We start from the raw sequence: 22,344 nt of genomic DNA, 5'->3' as shown, positions 1-22,344 counted from the left end.
AAGAAATTGAAAAGGAGATTGTAGGCAGACACTGGAAGGCTAGACTTGCCTTAGCTCTAAAAACACACAATAATGTAAGGGACATACAGCTGATCCATATCCATTTATAAACACTTCATGTGATGTGCTTACTGAGATAATTACTGTATGCATATATGAATATGGTTTAGTAAAAGAGCTGTTCAGAAACCAAACACAATCATTGGATTAGCAAAAATTGCCAGGTTATGAATGATTCAACCAGAAAACATCACTAATGGAAATGCTTTCTTAAAGCTCAAAGCCGCAACAATTATTTTGCCAAAGTTGCAAATCTAAAGGACAGTAAACAACTAGGAAGTAATTTCCAACTTCCACCTAGGCAAAACACATTGCAGAGGCCTGCTGTGCAACCACAGTTTATTCACAAGTAGATCACCCAGCACACACTTTAGAGGCAAATTCTCCTACAGGAAGATTATATTTAGAAGGAACACTCAGTAAGACTAGAAATGGCAATAGAAAAACAACTAACAAAGCTTCTTTCAGGTAGAATGTGTATTTCAGGAAGTGTTCTAAAATTTGCCGTAGGAAGCATCTACCATTCTCTAGCATTAAGTGTTTTCAATGTTCAGTATTTTTTATGGATTCATTAGTATGAATTGGTCATACAGGGACTTAAAGTTTTCTTTGTAATGAGCTTAAACACCATGCCTGTTAACATCAATAGGTTCTAAGCTTGTCTAGTACTTCCAAGAACATGTGTGTAAAGAAAACACTGGTCTAACAATTACTTAAACCAAAAAAACAATTTCCAAAGGAAAACTCTTTTTTCTCCAACCTTCCCAAAACGTTGTTATACAGAGGGTCATGGTGCCCACTCACATGCATGTAGAGCAGACAGAGCTCTCATAGCAGTCACAATGTATGATCCCATGCTTTCACCAAATTACAGTGCTTGTTGTTTCACTAACATCCATTAAAGAACTCCCTTACTGAAAAAAGTGCCACTAAAATAATGAGGAGCTAGAAGGAGAAAGAAAATTGTGTGGCCCTGTGATATTAAGAGGTCATGGCAAATTTAATCAGCAAGTGTTGCCAACAGTGCTAGATCCCAGAGTTCAATCTATCTGGAGAGAAAAGAATATAAAATGAAAGCTAAACTGTGACTGAACAGAGAGATTGGAAACAACCTCCTTTCATTTTCAACTGGCCTCTTAACCAAATATACTGTGTACAATGGTGACCTTACCCCCTGAAGACAATGCACTAGAAAATTGGCAAATTTTTTTTACAGCCTACATTAAGGAACCCTTTTTACTGCATCCTTCAAAGTGTATCAGCAGTAGACACTGGCCCTTCTGAGAATACTCACTGCAAATTCAGAAAACATTTATTCATCTCTGATAGACTGGTTTGTTTCATATGATACAGGAAAAAAACCCTAAACCTCTAAAACACAACAGAGAATCCCATCATCTTCCAAAGAATTCTTCAGTTCCAAAAATACAGAAGTAGAGCTTAAGGTCCTTAAAATCATATTAGCAATAATGTCATTCAATATTGAATCTCAAGGAGGTTTAATAAAAAAAACACTCTGAAATGCAGCATATCTGTGCAAAAGAACACATTAAAATAATACAAAATCATGCCAGCCCTGGGAGAAAAAACACTGCTTACATAATGCCCCAGGATAATCTGTGTGAGTGGAAAGTGAGTTTGCTTTTCAGGTTTGATGGAAGCTCCTGGTAGACCACATTCTCTAGAAACTTCCAAAGTGAACTCAAGTTTCTACTTGTACATAAAGCAGACAAGAATTATTACATTGTGAACAAGTATGATCTTATATGTCATTATTTTTAAGCAACATGCTGTATTACCTCCAGTATTTAGCACCAGAGAAAGCAAAAACCTCTTGAATTAAAACTCCTCAGAAATCTTATGGCAGTTCCAATTGGTTGTACAAAGGCACATCTCACAGGAGACTTTCAAATTGTGCAGATCAGGAATTCCACATACTGAAAAGCAGAAATGCAACTAAGAACCACCAGCACACAGAAGTGGTCTGTTCCCTTGTAGTTATTCTACTGAACAGCTGCTCTTCAGTTTAATATTCTAGGGAAAAGTTTCTTGGCATTTTGCAAAAAATAATAGTAAAGCTATCCTTAAGAAAAATCAAACCATAACAAACCTGAAAATGACCCTCCCTACAAATACCAAACCACTGAACAAGGAATTTTCTAGCTTGTGCCAAATAGAACCCACATGTGTCTCAACAAACATGGCAACTGAGAGGTATTTTCATACTGGCTTTCTCAAGACATGTACAACTTTCTGTTGCAGAAATCAACTCTGTGTTACTTCACTAAATCTGTAAAAAACCTGAATTCCTGTCAGGATTTTTCTTTGAAGAAAGCTGTTCTAATAAGTTAACTTTAATCATAGCCCAAACCTTTAATATTCTCACATCCAACTCTTCAAAATAAAACATTTAAATTGATAGCAAAGCCCTGAAATTATACTGACAATAGTGTATAACTGGAAAATATATATATAGAATATTTCTTCTCTACTGAGTATGATTCTGGAATCACTCAAGCATTTTTTTGAAAAAAAGCACTTTAAAGAAATCATGCTGTTGTTAACTACTTATTTTATGCACTGACTGTTTTGTTCTTATTTCCTTAGTGACTACCATTATACATAACAAAGACTGTTTAATTTCTCTACAGATGCATTTTTTTATTGATCTTTTGAGGTAATTTTTCAGGTGCTTTCTAAAAGGAAAAAAAAATCCAAATCTAAAAGAAATTATTACTTGTAACATAGCTCCTCCAAACAAATCCTGGAAGCAAAAGGTCACAGTTTACTCTTACAGAAACCATGGTGGCTATCTTTCTTTATTTTAAAAAAATATTTTTTCTAGTGATGGTGATACATTTAATTCCTGTGGAAAATACTTCTGTAAATCCCTTAGTTCTATGTTTTTAATTCAGATAGTTGATTCAGGCTTGCCCTTCCAAAGACACCCCACTCAGTAATCTCACCAAAATATATATTCTAGACTGTTCCAGTGGGTGAAGATAAAACTTCCTCAGGGGAGACTGCAGTGGTCTTGTTCTGACATGACTAAAACACACACAACTGCAGGACTGACATTCAGCTGGAACCAGGTCCCAGTGGCCAAAACACTGCCATACAATGATAGGCACACAAGGTACCAAGTATGCCATGGGTTGTAGAAATGCTTGTACACAGCATTCCATGAGCTTTTCCTCATGGATTCCAAAGTACCGACATAATCTCTCACCATTCCCTTTTGTTGCCTTCCAATATTGCTGCCCACAACTGAGACCTGAATTCCCTTACAAACCATGGTATCTCATTTGATTGCCCTTGGACAACATGCTGCAGCTTTGTCACTGCCCACATGGAGGAGCAGTAATGGGTAATAGTCCAAGGGCTGCACCAGCCTAAGAGCTTTCCTGGTGCTGTCCTTAGCCCAGGCTGCAGGGAGGCAGCAGCCTTCCCTACAAGGAGGGTCTGTCCAGCACACTGGACCCTCTGCTCCACTCAGGAGGGAGTCACCTACCACTATAGCCCATCTTTCCTTCCTCGTGGAGGTGGGCATCGTTCAGGTGCCAGACCTTTCTGTTCAGCAGTATCTCTGGTGTAGATGGGCCATCATCCCCATCACCCTCTGACTTACCTTTCACATCCAAAGCCTCATCACTGCTGTGTACAAGCATATGGGGAGGCAAGGTGGGCAAAGAGGGAGTTTGCCTGCTGCTCCAAACAGGGACTTGTCCTTGTTCACTCTTTTTAAGTTACTGCCTTCTGATGGCAGGGGAGGAATACAGGATCCCCCTGATCCTGTGCATTTTCTTGTAGCTGTTCTTGTTACTGTCTCAGGGAGAGCAGAGCACGGGTTTGCCAGTTGAATTCTTTCTCATCTCCCTACTAATGACCCCGTGTTCCACTCTTGTACTTTGAAATAGCAGCCAAATGTCCTAATAATGGTGGCTGATAAGCATGGCTCTGAATAACAAAGTGCAATGTCTTTGAAAACACTGTTTTCCATTTCAAGTAATGACATTAGGCGATTCAAAAGCATTATTTCATGCTTCTTGTAATAGCCACACAAAATGGAAATTTCCTTTTTTGCTCACAGTAGCAGACAAATACACATAAAAATGTATTGCTAGTAAAGGGTCATTTACTTCTTGTTTCATGGATTTTAACCAGCATTCACATGAAGCCTGAGCAGAAGCCATGTAATATGACTGCTGTAGAATGAATTCTATCTTGCTCAAATTATTTTGCAGTCTTTATTCTCATTAGAGAAGAAAGCTTCTGAGGTCAAATGACAATGGAAATTATATTTCATTTTACCTTAGACTACAAACTCTGGAACTAAACCCAGTGCTTGAATATCTGGATGCATTTAGACCTGCTCAAATAGGATTTAATATTCTGCTATAAATAGCAAACTGTATAAGTTATCACTAGTACAGAGATAACTCTTGAGAGCGTTATTATATTTATAGCCAAAAAGTATAACACATTCTATACATGCAGTGCTCTCCACACACATATGTAGAAAATGTTACAACAAAATAAGCATTTTTATACTGCAAGTGCTTCTATTTCTAGAATCGTGAAAGCTTTTTTATCAAACAATTCTTTTTGGATAAATAACATTTTTTGCTAATTCTAAAGGGAAAAGCACCTAAGAAGTTACTGCATCAATGAAATGGAATGGAGCCAAATGGGGAATATACTATTAACTTCTAGAATACAAAATGTTAATTCTTTAATGTTAACTGGCCTTTTGGGATTTCTAATAAGCTGAGTCTAGCATGCTGTGGGATTTTACCATTGACATGTTTCTAATGAGAGGTTAATGAATCTAATCTCTCAAACCATGGTAAAACACAAGACTGGGAATCAGGGAGCCAGTTCTGACAGTGTTTGGCTGTGTTCCAGTGGGGTTCACTTATTCATGAAGAAGCTTCCATCAGATACTCTGCTTCTTACTGAAACATGAAGTGAGCTGGAAAAGAAAGGTCTCTGTGGTGTAGAAAGAACTGTCAGCAGCCCAAGGAAAAGGCCAAATTAAAATTAAAATTCATTAACCTTAGCATCTGTCAAAGAGTTTTGAAAGGAGAAGAAGAAAAAAAGAAGGGTGAACACAGTAGTCTGAGAGAGAAAAATTACAACTTTTTACCTGTTTACCAGAAAACTGCCTTTTACATCAAAAGCCTTATTTCTCCAAGAACAGTATCTTTGATAATTAGAAATAATGTAACATAGCTAAGCACCATTCTTCCCCAACAACTCATCTACTTGAATGTGACACATTTGAATGTGACAAGAATACCTTTTTTGGTCCCAAAGTTTTGTATGGCCAAGGAGAAAGCATCCCACCAGGTAAGTCTACTCATCCAAAAGCTACTGCAACATTCCCTGCAATGCACATCCAAAGAATCAAAGGGAGAAATGCACAAGCATAACTTACTCTAAACAAAATAAGTACACAATGCACAGCAGACAGGAGAAGTGAAGCTTCCTGCACCTTGAGCAGATGAAGTTTCCTATAATTTCAGCTTTACATGATTCTCTGGCAACCAGCAACCAGCTTATGGAAGGGAAGCTTACTCCCTTCAGAACCCTAATTTAGCTTTGTTATATTCAGAACAGTTTTCATATCTTTGAGAGCTTCATCAAACATGGTTTTAAGTAGTTCATATATGCAAAAGGCACCAAAAAGGTTGTAGAGGACAACTGCATGAACAGGCTGACCAACAGAGGCAGTAAAAATTTATTTTCTTAAGCAATTTAGGAAAAAAAAAATCTGGATGGCTAAGTGTGGAACATTCAGCATATGAAATTAATCAAATAAAACCAAACCATGTATTTGAACAGTAACATATATGAAACATGCATAAGCTTCTCAAAAGCAAACAGAACTCAGTGAAACTTCATGCACTTCATGAAGAGCTACTATTTTTCACCGGTAGTTCAAAAATGACTCCTTAGCGTCTCAGTGCATAATTTACTTAAATTCTCTCCTCAGAACAGACTTTTTCTTTTTTTCAGACTACTCTAGTGAGTATTTGGATTTTGTCTTCATACATTTTACAATTCCTAGCAATGGAAAGCACAATTCTGCACTTCAATAGTGACATAGCATGGGTAAACAAATAAATACATTTCATGCAGTTTCTTCAGTCAGTCTCAATACTTTTCAAATACTCCAATATTTCTATGCAACTGTGAATGATTAGCATCCCTCCTTCATCCCTCTCTGTTTAGCTCCCTTTTATGTTTGTACCTGCCTACAATACAGACCTTTTTTCAATACAAGCAAGTCAGGATGATCAAAAGTCCAGTAATAGTCACAATATTTTATCTATATCTCCAATTTATTTTCAGATTAACATGCTCATTTTCCCCCCAGAGAGTCTTGGATTCAATACCGGATGTTAATCTAATTCATTTTATTTGGGAACTCTGTTTCCTTATTCAGATTAGATAAATTCCAACTCTGGCACCAGGAATATTCCTTTTTGATTCTGGAACAGTGGGAGAAGGTTTAAGTGGCTCTGAAGGCAACATACTCACAACCTACTTGAAGCATTCTTATTTGAGACCTTTCTATTTCGATGTTTCAGAATTAAAAATATATAGAAATTATAGAATATATATATTAGATATATATATTCTATATTTTCTAATATCTTCTATAATTCTAATATATATTAGAATTATAAATAGAATCACTTTTTAAAACTATGCTTTAGCACGAAGTAGGATAAGAGACGTGTCATGGGTATGACAAACTTTCCAGGATATGAACATATAAATTAAAATATGTAGTAGAAGTAGTAGAGATTCTGAATAAATTGCTGAAAAATCACAGCTCAAATAGCTAGCCTAAATAGAACAACTTGTAATGAGATTTACAGCACTGGTAGATATTGGACTGTTATTTCTTTCCAGAATAGAAGAAACCCATTAAAATGGACCTCCAGTACTGGTAAAAGACAGTATCATGTATCCTTCTCCAACAAAGATTATTTTTTCTTGGATGGACAACATTTAAAATTTTTATTCTATGAAGTAAAATAGAAAATAGGAAAAAAAGGCAAATAACTTCGAATCTCCTTTGAAATTAATTTCAAAGTAGGTGAAAATATTATAAAATCTCAAATTATCCTTGAGATAGTTTTGAGATAACCAGCTCCTTCTACTATAACAAGGACACTGTAAAATGACTTTAGTCATAATGAGGAAAATGCTGCCAACTAATATTGTGAGGGAAGATAAAATATCAAATGCCAACATTTTCAGAAACACATTTTCCAAATCCAAACCAAGATCCCTTGCTGCACAGAATTACTGGATCGTTCTTAGAAAAAACACTTGACAAACTCTAAATTTATTTCATTCTTTTCAAGGCTCTAAAAGGTCATAAAAACTCCCCTTCAGTAAGCTGTCAAGTAAGGCAGAATGTTCTGATTTCCCTTTATTTATTCTTTGGCAACATAAAGAGAAGGGGACAGAATTGCTATCCATTGGAAGGCTGGAGAAAGGCTGAGTTCTCTGGCTCATTTCATGAGAGATTTTGATGATAAAGTCATTTATCATCAAATGAGATGATTATTGCATTGTGACTTGCACGATAAAAATTATTTACCTGAACCACTGTTAGTATGAAACATGTTTAGGAAGCAAAAGTTCAGTTTGCTTCCCATGAAAGTGGATTTTTTTCCCCCCCAGCAATCCTGGTAGAGGTTTTGCTTGTTTAACAGGCTCCATATTTGCTACTTTTTTCTCCTGTCAAAAATCTGACCTCCACACAAATTGCTGAAGAGAAAAGGCAAAGTGACTCCATTCATGAAGACTGTCTTAGTTTGTGGCTAAACAATTAATAAGGATTTAGAGATGCATGACACAAGGCAGGAAGTGAGGTTAATAGAGAAAACCTTTAAGAGAAATCAGAGGAGTCAGAAATCAGAAAGAATGAGAGAAAATGTTAATTAATTAATGACTACATGTACACTCAATTACGATCAATTAAAATAATTCAAGAAACTGGAAATCATTGAAAGCTATAACTGGGTAAGGTGAAACACATTTTTTCCTTTAGTGGAAAAATCAGATATTCCTTCCTCAAAACCAGCAAAACAAAACAAAAGCACAGCCCAGCTCAGGTCTCCAAGCTGACAGCCAAATATTTATTATCCTATTACTGCAGAGTGTTCTTGAATTTTGCATTACTTATATTTGCCATAGCTCAGAAAAATGCATCATAGGTTTTTTAATTTTAGGTGGTATCTTTTCAATTTTAAATACAGAATCACTACAAAAGCACCAGCTGCATATTGAAATTAATGCCAAGCTGTTCTGTCTGTATTAAAAATCTCAACAGTTGCCAAAGTTCCAATGTAGATCTCTTACCAGTAATACTCCTGGAAGCAAAAATCATACATGTTTGCTTTTCTAACAGCTCAAATAAAAGAAAGAGGTTAAATAAGCTGCAAAGGTTTCACAGTGAAGTCAACAGCATTGAGAAAGGAAATGAAAAAGAGCAGGTATATATCTGTTAAAATTTCTGCCTTTTTACCATAATACTCGTTTCCTTTCCCTTTAGAAACATAACCTTGATTTTTTTTATTTCACTAGCTAAAAGAACAGGGATGCCTCTTCTGAATAGGTTTTCCAATCATTTGCTTTCCAAACTCTAGAACAGTTCTAAGTCTCATACAATATTTTGCTTTGGAGGATGGGAGTCTTTGCTGCCCCTGACATAGCACCATTAGTTACCAGGTATATTGAGGCATATTAAATACTGAGTTAATAAAAATACTGATAAAGGAAAGGGAAATATTTGCACAGTACTGGTCTCCTCAGATACCATGCTGGAAGTAGCCAGTAGTGAAAGACTGCAGGCCTCAGTCTGAGTGTCCCAGCAAAAAACATTTTGAAGGTGGAAAGTCCCATGTCCCAAGGTCAGGTTGTTCAAAAAATAGCTTCAATTTGGAATAATTAAAGCTGTATTTAAACATAACTAGACATTGCTTGAAGGAGGCAGAAAAGGCAAGCTAAAAGCATAGCTACAGGCAATGAGATTCAGAAGTTCTGATCAAAGGTCTCAAATCCATCCCTTTAATTTGACAAACTGAGTATCTGGTGTCGTTCTTTTTTGTTAAAATAGTGGAACAATATTTCCAGATAAGGATTCCATTGACAAATGACTGGTTTATTATTCTATTAAACTTGGAAACACAACTACACAAGAGTAGTGACTCGTCTACAACAAAGTTGAAAGAAAGAAAAAGAAGGCAAAAATTGAAAAAAAAAAGAAGGGAAATTGAGAAGATTTAGTGTGATTCCACTAGAGCATTATAACATGGTCACCTACAATGCACCTCACACCCAGTACCTTAATACTACAACTACCTGGGGTTTAGGCATCCTTAAAAAGATGAATGTATTAAATGGCAAGATGCTCCAAAATGTAACAGCTGTGAAAGATTACACGCAGAGAATCATTGTGCCACATACTGGAATGAGCAGCTGTATAAAGAAGTTAAATTCAGAATTTGAGCATTTTGCAGGAAATAAGTATATAATTCTATCACTTTTGCCACTATTTCATGGGTTGGTTGGTTGTTTTTTTTTTTCCCTTCATGGCCCAGAACCTGTGTAGAAACCGTCAACCTCTTTTTTTTTTAAATCAAATACAACTCAGACTTATTTCTGCAAGGATTTCTTCCCCATATTTCTACAAATATTGCTACTTAAACTTAGCATTAACTGGCTACCAGAGAATACAATTAGACTGTGGAAAGCAAAATCAGCTTCAAAACTGACATAATATTACTGATTAAATAAATATACCAGCATTTTTCAAATTATACATTTATATAAATGAGAGAAAGTTAACTTCAAAGGCTTTCTGTCCCTTGATCACTCCTCTTGTCCTTATGTGTGATTTTGTGCCAGCTGAGGACCCATTTTCATGAAAAAGTAGCTTTTCACTGGATGCAGGCTTTATGTGTAAAATATGCTAAAATAGGTAAATATCAAATGTGTTTCTCATTCCTAATAACAATTTAAAAAAATGATTCTAAGTTTAAACTTTAATGTGAAAATAAGCTCTGGAATAAATTCATTATCCTGTAAACAAAGATTATTATTGTATAAGTCAGCACCTTAAAAAAATCAGCTCAAGAAACATTCTATTACTAATATTCAGATACCCAAAAATTAAAGCTGCCAAAATACTTTAATTGCAGAGATTTCCAAACTCATGGAGGGAGGAAGAGAAACATTTAAACAGCTGGTAATTTAATGTCAGAATCCAAGAAATACTCAGAACAGTGGCCAAAATAAAAACAAGCAGGAAATAGGCCCTAGATTAGGTAATACTACTCTAGTGATCTGTGAACATGTTCTGAAATTTGGACACTAAGGAGATGGAACAAACAGTTTTGGAAATAACTCATTCTTAAAATTTTAAACCTTCCATAAGTATCAGAGTGAATTACACTGGGCTGCTGTCAATATGTAGCAGAGCAGAAGAGGTGATTGTAAATTGTGTTCAATGCAAAGAAGGGAATTCTAGTAACTACGTGCAGTGAACTTAGAGAAAGTGAATGGAATTGTTTAGAATGGAAATCTGAGCAGCACATGTGAAAATATGCACACTAATGTCATTTGAAACAAATGGCTCCAGGTAATTTTCTCCATGCCATTTTTTTCCATGCTGTAAAACTACAACTATTTCTGATGACATTTATTCTTCCTCACTGCAACTAAAAAACACATCTTTTCCTGCTCAAGTACAAGATTTCCGAGTTCTTCAGAACAAATTGTTTCATCTGTTGCCACAGACACCCTACTGTTTAAATCTATCTACTAATGCACTTGAAGATTTTATGTTCCTAATCCACTCCTATTTAAACATCCCTTTCTCACAGTACTATAAAACAGATTCTAGTAAAGTACTATTTATCCTGGAAGACACTCCTGTACATAGCAAAGGATGCCATCAGTCCTTCATTATGCAGCTTGATAACAACCATTTCACAAAAGACTAATGGCAAAGGGTTTCTTTGCAAATTAAGGGTGGTTCACTTTAGGCAAGCTCATGATTCAGTATCAGATTTTTGCTTTAAAAACCCACAAATTTTCAACTACTCTTAATACACCTGCTAAATAAATGCTGCCAGTCAGCTACAGAGTTCCAGGCACATCTTATTCTTAATATTCCCTTTTATGGATGTTCTCAAGGAATACTTTAGGGGTAAGAAGCAAGATGAAAACTCTTCATTTTTGGAAAGAGGTTTTCAGATCACATTGAAATGTATCGGTGGAGTTCCCTGCAAGCTTGACAAATTACCATCATTGGTACAGGGCTTTTTTTTTTTCATTTGGGGAAAGACTAAATTTACATTATATTTAGCAAGCACCTTCTCCTGACTTAAATTTAACTTGGTTTTCTTTAGACTATGCTGCTTTTGGTGGATAGTTTTCACCACCACATTCATCAGATTTCTTTCATGATGAGATTTGTGAGGAAGAATAAAAAAAACAGCTAAAATACTCCTGAATATAAATCAGAAAAAGCGCCCCACAGATACTGCCATACTGGCTATGCCTTTAAATGGAAGCACTGTGTTTGTTACCCTTATCAACTCATAGTTCTAGAAATTCTAAAATTGGCATCTTCAAGCAAGGCTTACAGAGACACTGACACTTCAGATTTAAACAGTTGCAACATGATACCCACTCTACACAGAGATGCTTACAGCTCTGGTTTTCAGGGTCAACTCTAAGAGAAATTTACACATGACAAACAATTTCCCATTCATCTCTAACTATTCTATCCATTCTCTGGTCTCCTAATTCATGTTCCCAAGGATGCCTTCATCAACAAAAACCAGAATTGTTCAGGAGTCCTTCAATATGTAAACTCAAATATAGAAAGAAAGCCAGGATAAACTAAACAAGAATGCCTGGACTCAGCTAAGACTTAGTGTCCACAAAAAGAAAGACTAAAATTCTGAGGAAAGTAAGACTTTTAATTTGTAAGTAAGCAGCAATCAAGGTGATATGAGACCCTCACATCATATTTATCACTCAAAATTACAGTGGTGACTGCAGAGACACCATGCTCCCCTAATGCTTTCCTTGTGTTTTCACTGGGTAATGGGGGCTCAGCAAAGACAGTTTGCAATGACCATATTGGTTACCCAGGTTTGGTACATTAAGGGCTCCCTAAACATGCAGGACCCACTGATTTCCCTCCATATGCTTACAATCCACAAATGCTAAAACCTAGAACCAATTCAATAGATTATTATTATCAGTAGGCATCTTCACTTCTGCTGTCAATACTAAAATACATTCCACTCTATATTGAGTTTGCTCAATACTGTCCAAAACTGTCCAGTGTCTCTTTACTATAAAATGCAGAATCCAGTGAAATGTAACTACACATTTATCCATTAAAATGCATTCAAAGAGGTGCATGAATATGGAAAGCAACAGCTTCATTGACTTTTACATTTCTGGATTTATGGCTCCAAGTGAACAGCGTATGAAGCAGTGTACCAATCTCTAACCCACAACTCCTTCTCAGCTGGAAACACCTTATTTTCTCAATTTACTTGGGCTCAAAGCCCCGGACTCAGGAACATTTGCTTTCACTCACATGGAAAAAAAATTGTTTAATACTAATACATAATACATACAAACCCTAACGATAAGACAATCTTTAGGTTTTAACCATTGTAGAAAATTATTTTATATTCAAAATTGCAGGCATAATCTATATTAGGGGTTGGCAGTAGGACTATCCCTAATCTCACCCAAACTGGGACACAGAACTTTTGAGTCTCCTCTTTAACCCTCTTGCCTGCTCAATATCCTCACTCACAAGCAGTGAAGAGGATATACCTGCTCTAAGCAAGACAGTGCAGTTACCCTGAACTTTACAGGAAATACCACTCTAGGGGCATTTTCTTTCTCCTCCCAAACCTTAAGGACAGCTAAATAACAAAAGACAGAAGCTACATGCAGAAGATTTACAAAGATGCAGTATATGGAGAGATTTTTACTTTTTTCAAATACAGTTTCTTTCTAAAATAGTGTAACAAAACCAACATGTGGTTTAAACAGAAAAATTACATACATAAAACTGTAAGAAATGGTTAACTATATGGTATACATGGTAACTATTTCAAGCATATTCTAAATTTCACTGAATTTCCAAATAACTAATTTGTAATAATTTTCATTATACTATATTTTTAGTAGACATAGAATCAATGTCTGCCTGAATTGCCATTTTAGCCATGAACAATACTGCATTCCAGCAACATTCTGAAATGCAACTCTCCTATTTTCAGAGCCCAAAACCCAAAAACTTATTTTAGGTAAGATTTATTACTCAACATTTTTAGATCCATTCTCCTCATGTCGGCATGAATTAATTTGGGGTGGAAAAACCCCACTCTGTTTGCTGGTACTACTAATATACTGAAATAGCTCATAAAATCATAAAGAAAAAATTTATTGGACATTGTACCACTATTGAATGTTATCACCAGAAACCTTATTCAATCATCTGCTGTATAATACCAAGTATAAACAAGCTGTTTGCACAAATCAAAGGCTGTTAATGTTGTGGAACACACTTGCACTTCTATTACTTCAAAGACTGTATAGCTATATGCTCCATTACTATTTCCTGTAAGTATTACTTCAAGGCTTCAAAGCTATTCCTAAATCTTATATATTTCCACACTGGCTCTTCACTTGGATATTGAGTCCTTCTGTTGGTAATTTGATCACTCTGAATACTTTGCTGCTGTGATTGCTACTTTTCTCTGGAATTGCGATAAACATGCACATTTATTCTTGCCCTCTGAAAGAACTCTGCACAGAATAAAAATAAATTGAGAAATGTAATATTATTTTTAGAGGAATTTTTTTACTGCCATATGCAAAGAATAATGTTTTGTAACTTTACCTTATTTTCTTTTTTCATCACACTGTTTAAAAGCATTGTGTCAAAATGAAAGGAAGCATTTAGGTTGTGTGATTCTGACTATATCAAACTCCCAGCTCATATGAGGACGGAACTTTTACAATAAAAACTAGCACCAGGCTTTAGTTTGCACCGTGGAGCAGTCTCAGAGTGCATAAAACAGATGCTTTTTTTGGATGAAACAACTGGAGCGGCACTCAAACTGCTAATGAGTTCCAGCTCATAGGACCAGACCAGAGTCACCTCAAAGGAAAAAGCCCCAAAGACTCATTGTAAGCACTGGGTCCCCAGCACCATTTTTGTGGCAGTCAGCTTGACAGCAAACACACAGCCAAGTAATAAAGACATAACTTCACACAAAAAAAAAAAAAAAAAAAAGAAAAGCAAAGAGCCATGCTTTATCAGGGACTACATTTTATGTTTCAGAGCTTGCTAAATAAAGCTTTGGAAAGGGTGCTCTTTAGCAAATGAAGGAGTATATAGTTGTCTTCCTATAAATTCAACCAACTAAAATTACATTTGACTTACCAAGAAAGTTCATTTCAACTTTTAAATCTATGCTGATGACATTTAGATCAGTTTCAAAAGGCCTATAGAAATTTATATAGAAACTTGAATTTAATTCTGACTGCTTCCCCAACAATCATGGCAATTCAATTCACTGAACAGATTTATGTTAAAATTAGATAATGAGGACTGAAAAATCATTTCAAGATCAGAAAAACTCCAAGCTACTTGCTTTTTAAAGAAAAGCTTGTCTGCTAAAAAAACCCAAGCATACCCTACACATCAAACAATGCACCTACTTGAACAAAATACGAATTATCTATCTCACTGCTGCCAGTTTTCTAGTCAAGACAATAGGCAATCAATCTAAAACTCCAGGATCTTTTTTTTTTTTTTTTTTTTACTTTGGGAAAAGGTCCAAAACTCTCCCTGTTTAGAAATAAGAGTGAAATATATCCAGCTGTCTGGAGCCAATACCTTAGCCCATGACTCCATGTCAATGGTGGCTAGGTCCCAGTGTAGCTGACGAGCTTCACCCAGGCTCCAAAAGAGGATGCCAAGCCTTCAGAATCCATAGATTCCCAGAGGAATCTATCCTGCACACAATCCAACACGTGAGCACAGTGCATTGACCCAGCTCTAGGTATAAAGTCACTCAGCATTTTCAGGAGGTCCTTTTCACACTCATTCCCAACAGAACTGCAATGGAACTGAATACAAGGAGTATCTTGTGAGGGACAGCCAGCACCAGGCAAAGATAATGATTACCCTTTCAGCACTGAGGATGAGAGAGGATGGGGCAATGGGAGCTAAGGGATTCATAGTGGAGTGATCTGGATACATACATGGTGCCATCTGTTCTATGCTCTTTGTTAAGCATCATGTATCTTGAAAAGATTCAATCTGAGCTAGGGCTGCCTTTAGATCCACCATTAGTGATCTCACAAGCCCAAAGAAGGCTACCAAAGCAGTGAGTTTCTTTCACACTGTGCACAAATGCCCACATGCAATTCTAAGGACATAAGTAAATTTAGCTTACAGTAAAGGTTTCTGGCTCTCAGTTTTAAACTATAGAATTATTTTTCCTAATTTTATCATGCTATCTTCTAATGGCTGGAGTACAAGACAGTAAAGAACAATATCCTTATTATTTTGTCAATATTTAACTGCCTAAATATTGCCTGTAGCAAATTTACTATTTAAAAACACCATGGCAGATGGAGAAGAGCATATTTCACAATAATATGCCCACCATTTAAAATGTACATCACAACTGACCAGTCTTCTAAAGCAGATTCACTGAGATATACACACTCACCCACAGCCAATGCCATTGTACAACTAAACCTGGGAACCAATCATTTGCCTAATAAAAAAAAGCCACCTTTCCTCATTTCAAAAGAAATAATAATGTGTTTTACATGAAAACAATTGTAGCATATTTTTTTATTTATCAGCACAAGGTAAAGTTGAAGTATGACCCATAATTTTACTTTGTAAGGTGCTCTATCTACCTTACATGAATTAACTAGTCTTACACTTTCAGCTAACAGCTCAATTTCACCTTCCATTCCTAAAGGGAGGGAGGGACAGATATACCATGGAAGAGACACATACCAGAATATTCTAGAGGGAATTTAATAGAATAAAACTTTTCAAACACTCCTGAAATATTTAGACATCTGTAATACAGAAATAACTTCTGATTCCAGGCCCAATTGTAACTTCCTTCTATCACTGCCATGATTTTACCATCTGACCCAGCAATACAATTTAAGAAGAAATAGCTTAGCAGTTTCTTCAGTAAAGAGGAGAGGTGGACAAAAGGTCAAGCTGTTCAGTCCTACAAAGATAATGGGTACATTGCTTTATTTGAAACATTAGTATCTCCCCAAAATCCCATGAACTATGAAGAAAATAGATTAAATCAGGATACAGAATCCTGGCATACTGGCAAGTAATAGAAATCCTGAGAGAATTACAGCACGAAGAGAAATGTTGTAAAAGCTTTGCTGCTTCAAGAATAAAAGAGTTCCCAGCACAAGCTTTTTGCTAACTTCTATAATACAAAATCATGAGTCACAGTTGGCCCAAATCTTAAACTGCTGCTTATAAAGACACTGCCATGATAATTCAGAGAAAAAGTTCATCTCTAACTGTTTCTAAGCACCACATTTTATGTGGTATTTACAGAATGGCAGGCAGCCAATGAAATCCTCAGTAGAACTCTACTATCCTCACATAGCTTGCAAGTCATCTTATTTTCTATCTCTGAACAGCACAATGCATTGTAAAATTAGTTTCTCCCTTGCTTCAGCTGGCAATTTACTAAATCAATCTTCTTAAATGTTTAAAATTAACATTAAATTCCTTATTCAGATTACTTTAAATAAAAGATAAGCACACACAGCATTGTTTCAAAATAATAGAGTTATTCACATATCTATTTTCAATGGCTACATTTGGAACAAAAGCAGCTTGAAGGCAGAATATATTCAAAAATTACACAGAGCCAGGTGAAACATTAGAGATTGTATCTTCCCTCTTTCAACACTATAAAAAAAAAGGACAAAATGACATTATCACAAGAAACTTAGCAGGGAGGGGCTCAATAAAGAGAGTTGATTTATTAAACACAAGTGACACCATTGCCACATGACAGCCTTTGATTTATATAGCTTTTAATTCACAGCTAGCAATGAAGTTTATCCGTTCCCTTTTGGCCCAGGTCATAAGTGACATAGATTTTAGATGACGTGGAATGAAAAACATTGTTACACTGCTGTGCAACCTCCCATGAGAAGGCAAAACAAAACTGCAACTGAAATTTAATGTCCCAATGATTAAGAGAGATTCTGTAGAACAGATAGCTAAAGGCAGAAAAAGTACATTGGAAGTCAGAAGCTCGTGAGATTGAGAGGCTTGCTGACCTACTGCAGGTCTCAAAAAGGACTCAAAGGTAAAGATCTCTCAGAAAGACTAACCCATTTCTTCAGCTTCAGAGTATACTGAAAACATTATTTACCCAAGACATACACTTGTGAGGTGAAGAGGAAATACTGTCAGGTCACAGTATCAACAGAGGACATGCTGGAACAAGGTGATCACTAGAAAAGCAAGGAAGCAGCACCAGATGGTTATGTTCTGACAGGATTTTAATACAGTGGAAAGTTAGAGTGACTGCATCTCTGCATCTTAACAATTCAGACACCTGATTCTTGACAGCCAGAGGACAGAACACATTGCCAGAAGCACTACAGGTGATTTGAAGAATCACAAACAGAACACCTTTATTTCCAGCTTAGGATTTCATAAAAATTATGTCACAATGAAATATACTCAGGAATGTAGCCTCCCTGCAGCTAACCAAACAGTACTTGGTTGATTAAAGCACCAGAAAGTGCTGTAATTTCTGTGATTGACTCATTGTATTAATAAGTAATAGTTGTGACTGAGCTTTAAGAAAGAAATTGTTGCTGCAAATATAAATTGTAGTTCTTATTGTAACAACACCCAAGGACAAACTACATTGTGCTGGTGTAAGAGAGAAATTCTTTTCATTTAATTTAATCTTGAGATATATCTATATAGATATATGTGTATATGCAAGCATATACATATATACCTATTACTTCTTATTGTCTGTATGAAGGAAACAGGATATTACATGGAAAGGCTGTACGTCTTTGCAAGTATACCTTCTACTTTCTACCTTTATATTACATTCTGCAATAAAAAAACACTGCCAAATAATATGTTATGCAAATAGGAGTTCTATTGTAAGTTATTTTATGAAATTCTGGACTTAAAAAAATATGCAGTGAATGAAATCCACATATGTTCAGCATCTCTTTCCACCACATAATTCCTATCCTAAAGAAAAACATGACCCCGAGAGCAGCATAGATTTCTGCATTCTGCATGCAATTCTTTACACTTTGCTAATAATCAATTAAGATGCACAATATACTGACATCAAACAACTTGGGAATCCACAGTTTGCCACTGAATCTTTCAATTCTCCATCTCTCTTCTTAAAGAGGACCAGATTCCAAAGAATATGTTTCAACAAGAAATGGTGCACCTTACGGCATGCCAAGGAGCACTGACATGCTGGAGACTTGTACTTGCAATAAATTTCATATGCAAAAACTTGAGCAGAAGTCTACAACAAAGAAGCTGACACACACCAGACTGCACTTAAATGAATAAACTTTGAATTAATTTTAGTACCAGTACTTTAGCTCAGCCTCACTATCACTACAATATATGGACAGTGCCTTAAAGGTGAAATGCATCAATCCTTCAGCACTTTTTGCAGGTCAAAAGACTTCCTTACAAATGGCCTAATACCAATCAAGTACCAGAAAGCTTATTTTACACTAAAACGCCCTTTTTTTCTGCTCTTTCTATGTCAGAAGTTTGGCCTATTTTGAAGCTAATTTACTTTGAGTCTATTCTACTTTTACATTACTACATGACATATACAACTGTGGATGCTTAGAGCTACATTTCTGGAAAAATAAACATAACCACTGACCAACAGGTAACACAGCAAAGGGAAAATTGATGTGTTTTATGCATAAATTCAAAGCCTCTTAAAGACTTTGTCCAGAACCTTGCTTCTGGCAAATACCTGGAAAACTACAATCTTATGATCTGTCAGTGAAGAATATGTTAACAGAACCATACTGTGCACCAGTGTCTTACACACAGGTAAATAGCCTCTTTCAGTAAAACTTAAAAAAAAAAAATTTAAAAAAAGTAAAACTTATAAAGCTTAAAGTTTTATACATGACTCTTGACTAGGGTATTTTCGCCATTAATTAAAAAGCAACATGAATCAATAGTATAATATATTCCAGAAGAATCTATAAAAAGTAAATGCCATCCTAGTGCACAGTGTTTTTCAAGTGGAAACTTAATTTCAAAAGCTGCAGTTCAAAAAAAAAAACCAAGAACCTTTTATTCTGCTAGATACTGCCACACTCCATTTGCAAAAGGAGCTGTAAATATTACAGCAAAGCTACATAATTTTGATGAGCTTGTATAATTAAGTCTGTAAATCAACAATGCTTTGATTATTGAGTATTCTTCCTGCCTAACCATCACCATCAATTTTTCAGAAGTCATTCTGGAGTACTTGCTAAATACCTTTCACTATAAACAATGGCTTTATTTTCCCCTTTCCTGTTATTCAGTTTGATTCAGAGATCAGCACTGAAAGATTGTTGCTGGAAACTAGTATCAATTTCAAAGTAACAAGTAACAACTTCAGGAGCTGAGAGAGAGAATCATTAGGACAACTGCAGGAACCCCCAAAATTATGCAGAGCATAAGAGAATATTGCAGAACATTTTTAACACAAAGATGGCAACCTGCATGTATAAGCATGAATACAGGAAAGAGGGAAAACTACACAAACCATTTTTGCATATGAGTTCTGACAGGATAACTGTGCCATCTATCTGCATTTCTGTACAGGGAAGAGAAGTTACAGGTCTTATCCTAACTGGTGAGCTACTATTTCATGTGCAGATTTATCACTTTTGCCATTTTTGTGTTGCTAACTCATCCATATTTCTAAATAAGACTACTTGTGAATTTCTAATTTTTGTGAGAATATATCATACAGAAGTACTTACAATCCAGAGAAGTCATACCTGCTGCCAAGGATTGGCTCCCCAGAGGTTCCCAAAGCAGAATAGTCCATGCCATAGAAATTCAGTCCTAAAAGTATTTTATTCCTCCATTTTGAATCAGGATCCAGTACTTCAACACAAGCTCGTACCCAGGGAAGGGGGGAATTTGGACCAGGTCTGTCAAGTTAGCAAAAAATCAAACAGATTGTCAGAAAAAGTACATGTTCACACTCAGCCTTCTCTTTTTGACCAGTGTAATTATAAAAAGAAAATTCTGGCACACAAAAATCAGTGAAGATGAACCTATAATTCTATCAATGCTAAATGCATATTCTTCTGTAGCCTGAAGTGCTGATATATAAAACATGATTGCCCTACTCTTGACTTTTTGATTCAATTCTAAGGTGAAGGGAAACAGAATTCCCTCCTAGAGGTAAGAAAAGGTTTCCCCCTAGCACACTGCTGCTGGGTCTTGCACAATGCATATGCTACAATTCAAAATTCTGTATGACTTCAGTTTTTTTCTCAATGATTTTACAGCAATCTGGCAAAATATACTGGGACAAAATTGACCATTTACTTGCAGAAGGAACTATAAAATTAGTGACTGGTAAGCAAGAGTGTGTAACACTTATTTATGGGAAAAAACCTAAAAAGTACCTAACAAAAACCTAGAGGAAGAAAAAGAGCTTAACCTTAATACACAGAGTAATTGAATTTTCATGTACGTAACATCAGGATATTGTGCTCATTCCATTCCTACCTCACTGGAGAGGAGAGCAGGCTCTCCCTCAAACATGTACATGACAAAAGGAATTCACTAGCATGGTAACAGGAAGAGTTATCCCAGCCTTACAAATATCAACATCTGCTACTCCCTTCTAATTATCTGCCTCAAAGCCTTCATGATACCTGTGCCATTAAAACTCAACATGCTAATAGGGCAAAGTTGCCCAGAACTGTGCTCATATTTAAAGGCAAATGAAGTATCAATTGTTTAAAGCCAATTTGTTTGACAATCTTGTAATTATTAGTCGATTATTAGTGTACCTATCCTGCAGAACTGTGCTAAATAACTCAAAAAGAGTTATTTAGCTTGAAAAACAGTAAGAGTATCCTTTAAAAGAATGCCTTTTTAGGTGGAGTACAAAGTCTTTCATAATATTCCAATCCCTGATACACATTGCTGTTAAAAATGTACTGAGTTTTCAGCTTCTGGACAAATTGTCTATTTTAATTACTAATCCAGAACTTTAGTATCATACAAGAACAAAGCACTACCCACTTTACTAAAAAAAAAAAAAAGAATTTGTACTGTGGATTTACCAGACCTCAGTAGGAATCAGCTCCTTTAATGCTCTTTCTGGTGTCAGATGGAATCTTACCGATGTGGTGCTGAATAGTCGTACGTCATGAGACTGAAGCTGTCTACTGCCGAGGCCAACTGATCAAATTCTCTCTTTGTGAACATTCCTGGCTGGTTGGTCCTTTCAAAACAAAGCAAAACAGAAACAGGAAGAGATAAATTACAACAATGACCAGGCTTATTCTCTCGTTTAGGTTTCATACCATTTGATCACAGAAGAAAAATCTTTCATTCTGAGGTGGCCAAAAAAATTAAAATATGCATTTCAGTGCCATTTTTGTAATAAACATCTAAGAAAAAAAATAAATTCAATGCTATGTAGGTGGCCAGTGGGAAGAATCATACTTCCACAGCATACTTACCAAATAAACATTTCCAGCATGGCTACATGGGTACAATACTGATTATAAGAGCTGGACTAATCAAATTGCCTTAGGTAGCAATCAATTGAACTCTAAAAGCTTTTACAAAACATTTAATTGCTTGGGCTCTTGAATTGGTTTTGACACTTACAAAACTAAGGCATACTTAAATAAATGGGGGGGGGGTGCAGCTGCAGAAAAATAAACCAAAGGTAATTTTTTATTGACATCGAAAAGAACAATTTCAGTTCATACCATACTTAAGAAAGAAAACCTGTTTTCTTAAGACAAAAACAGGACCATTTCTTTCTTTGGGCGGGGAGAAGAAAGAAGAAATCCATTCTATCACCTTTTCTAGACAAAAGTCTAGTTATGCCTTCAGCACATCTTGGTATGAAATATGGGAAACCATTCTTCCCCCTTTAT

At 35.8% G+C, this 22,344-nt stretch overlaps 1 protein-coding gene across 3 annotated transcripts in view; it reads right to left on the bottom strand.

Annotated features, from left to right (window-relative positions):
* The window catches only part of CHID1 (chitinase domain containing 1), a 96,691-nt gene that overhangs the window by 38,914 nt on the left and 35,433 nt on the right, over window positions 1-22,344 (bottom strand). For all 3 annotated transcript variants that reach the window (XM_054635160.2, XM_054635158.2, XM_054635159.2), the window contains exons 9-10: window positions 21,576-21,677; window positions 20,212-20,367 (exon numbers count right to left, since the gene is read on the bottom strand). In XM_054635160.2, coding sequence (XP_054491135.1) covers window positions 20,212-20,367; window positions 21,576-21,677 — 258 coding nt within the window. The remainder of the gene's footprint in view (window positions 1-20,211; window positions 20,368-21,575; window positions 21,678-22,344) is intronic.

Source organism: Agelaius phoeniceus, chromosome 6 (assembly GCF_051311805.1).
Source record: "Agelaius phoeniceus isolate bAgePho1 chromosome 6, bAgePho1.hap1, whole genome shotgun sequence".
In the NCBI taxonomy this organism is placed as follows: domain Eukaryota; kingdom Metazoa; phylum Chordata; class Aves; order Passeriformes; family Icteridae; genus Agelaius; species Agelaius phoeniceus.
This window is presented reverse-complemented; position numbering and strand designations above follow the sequence as displayed.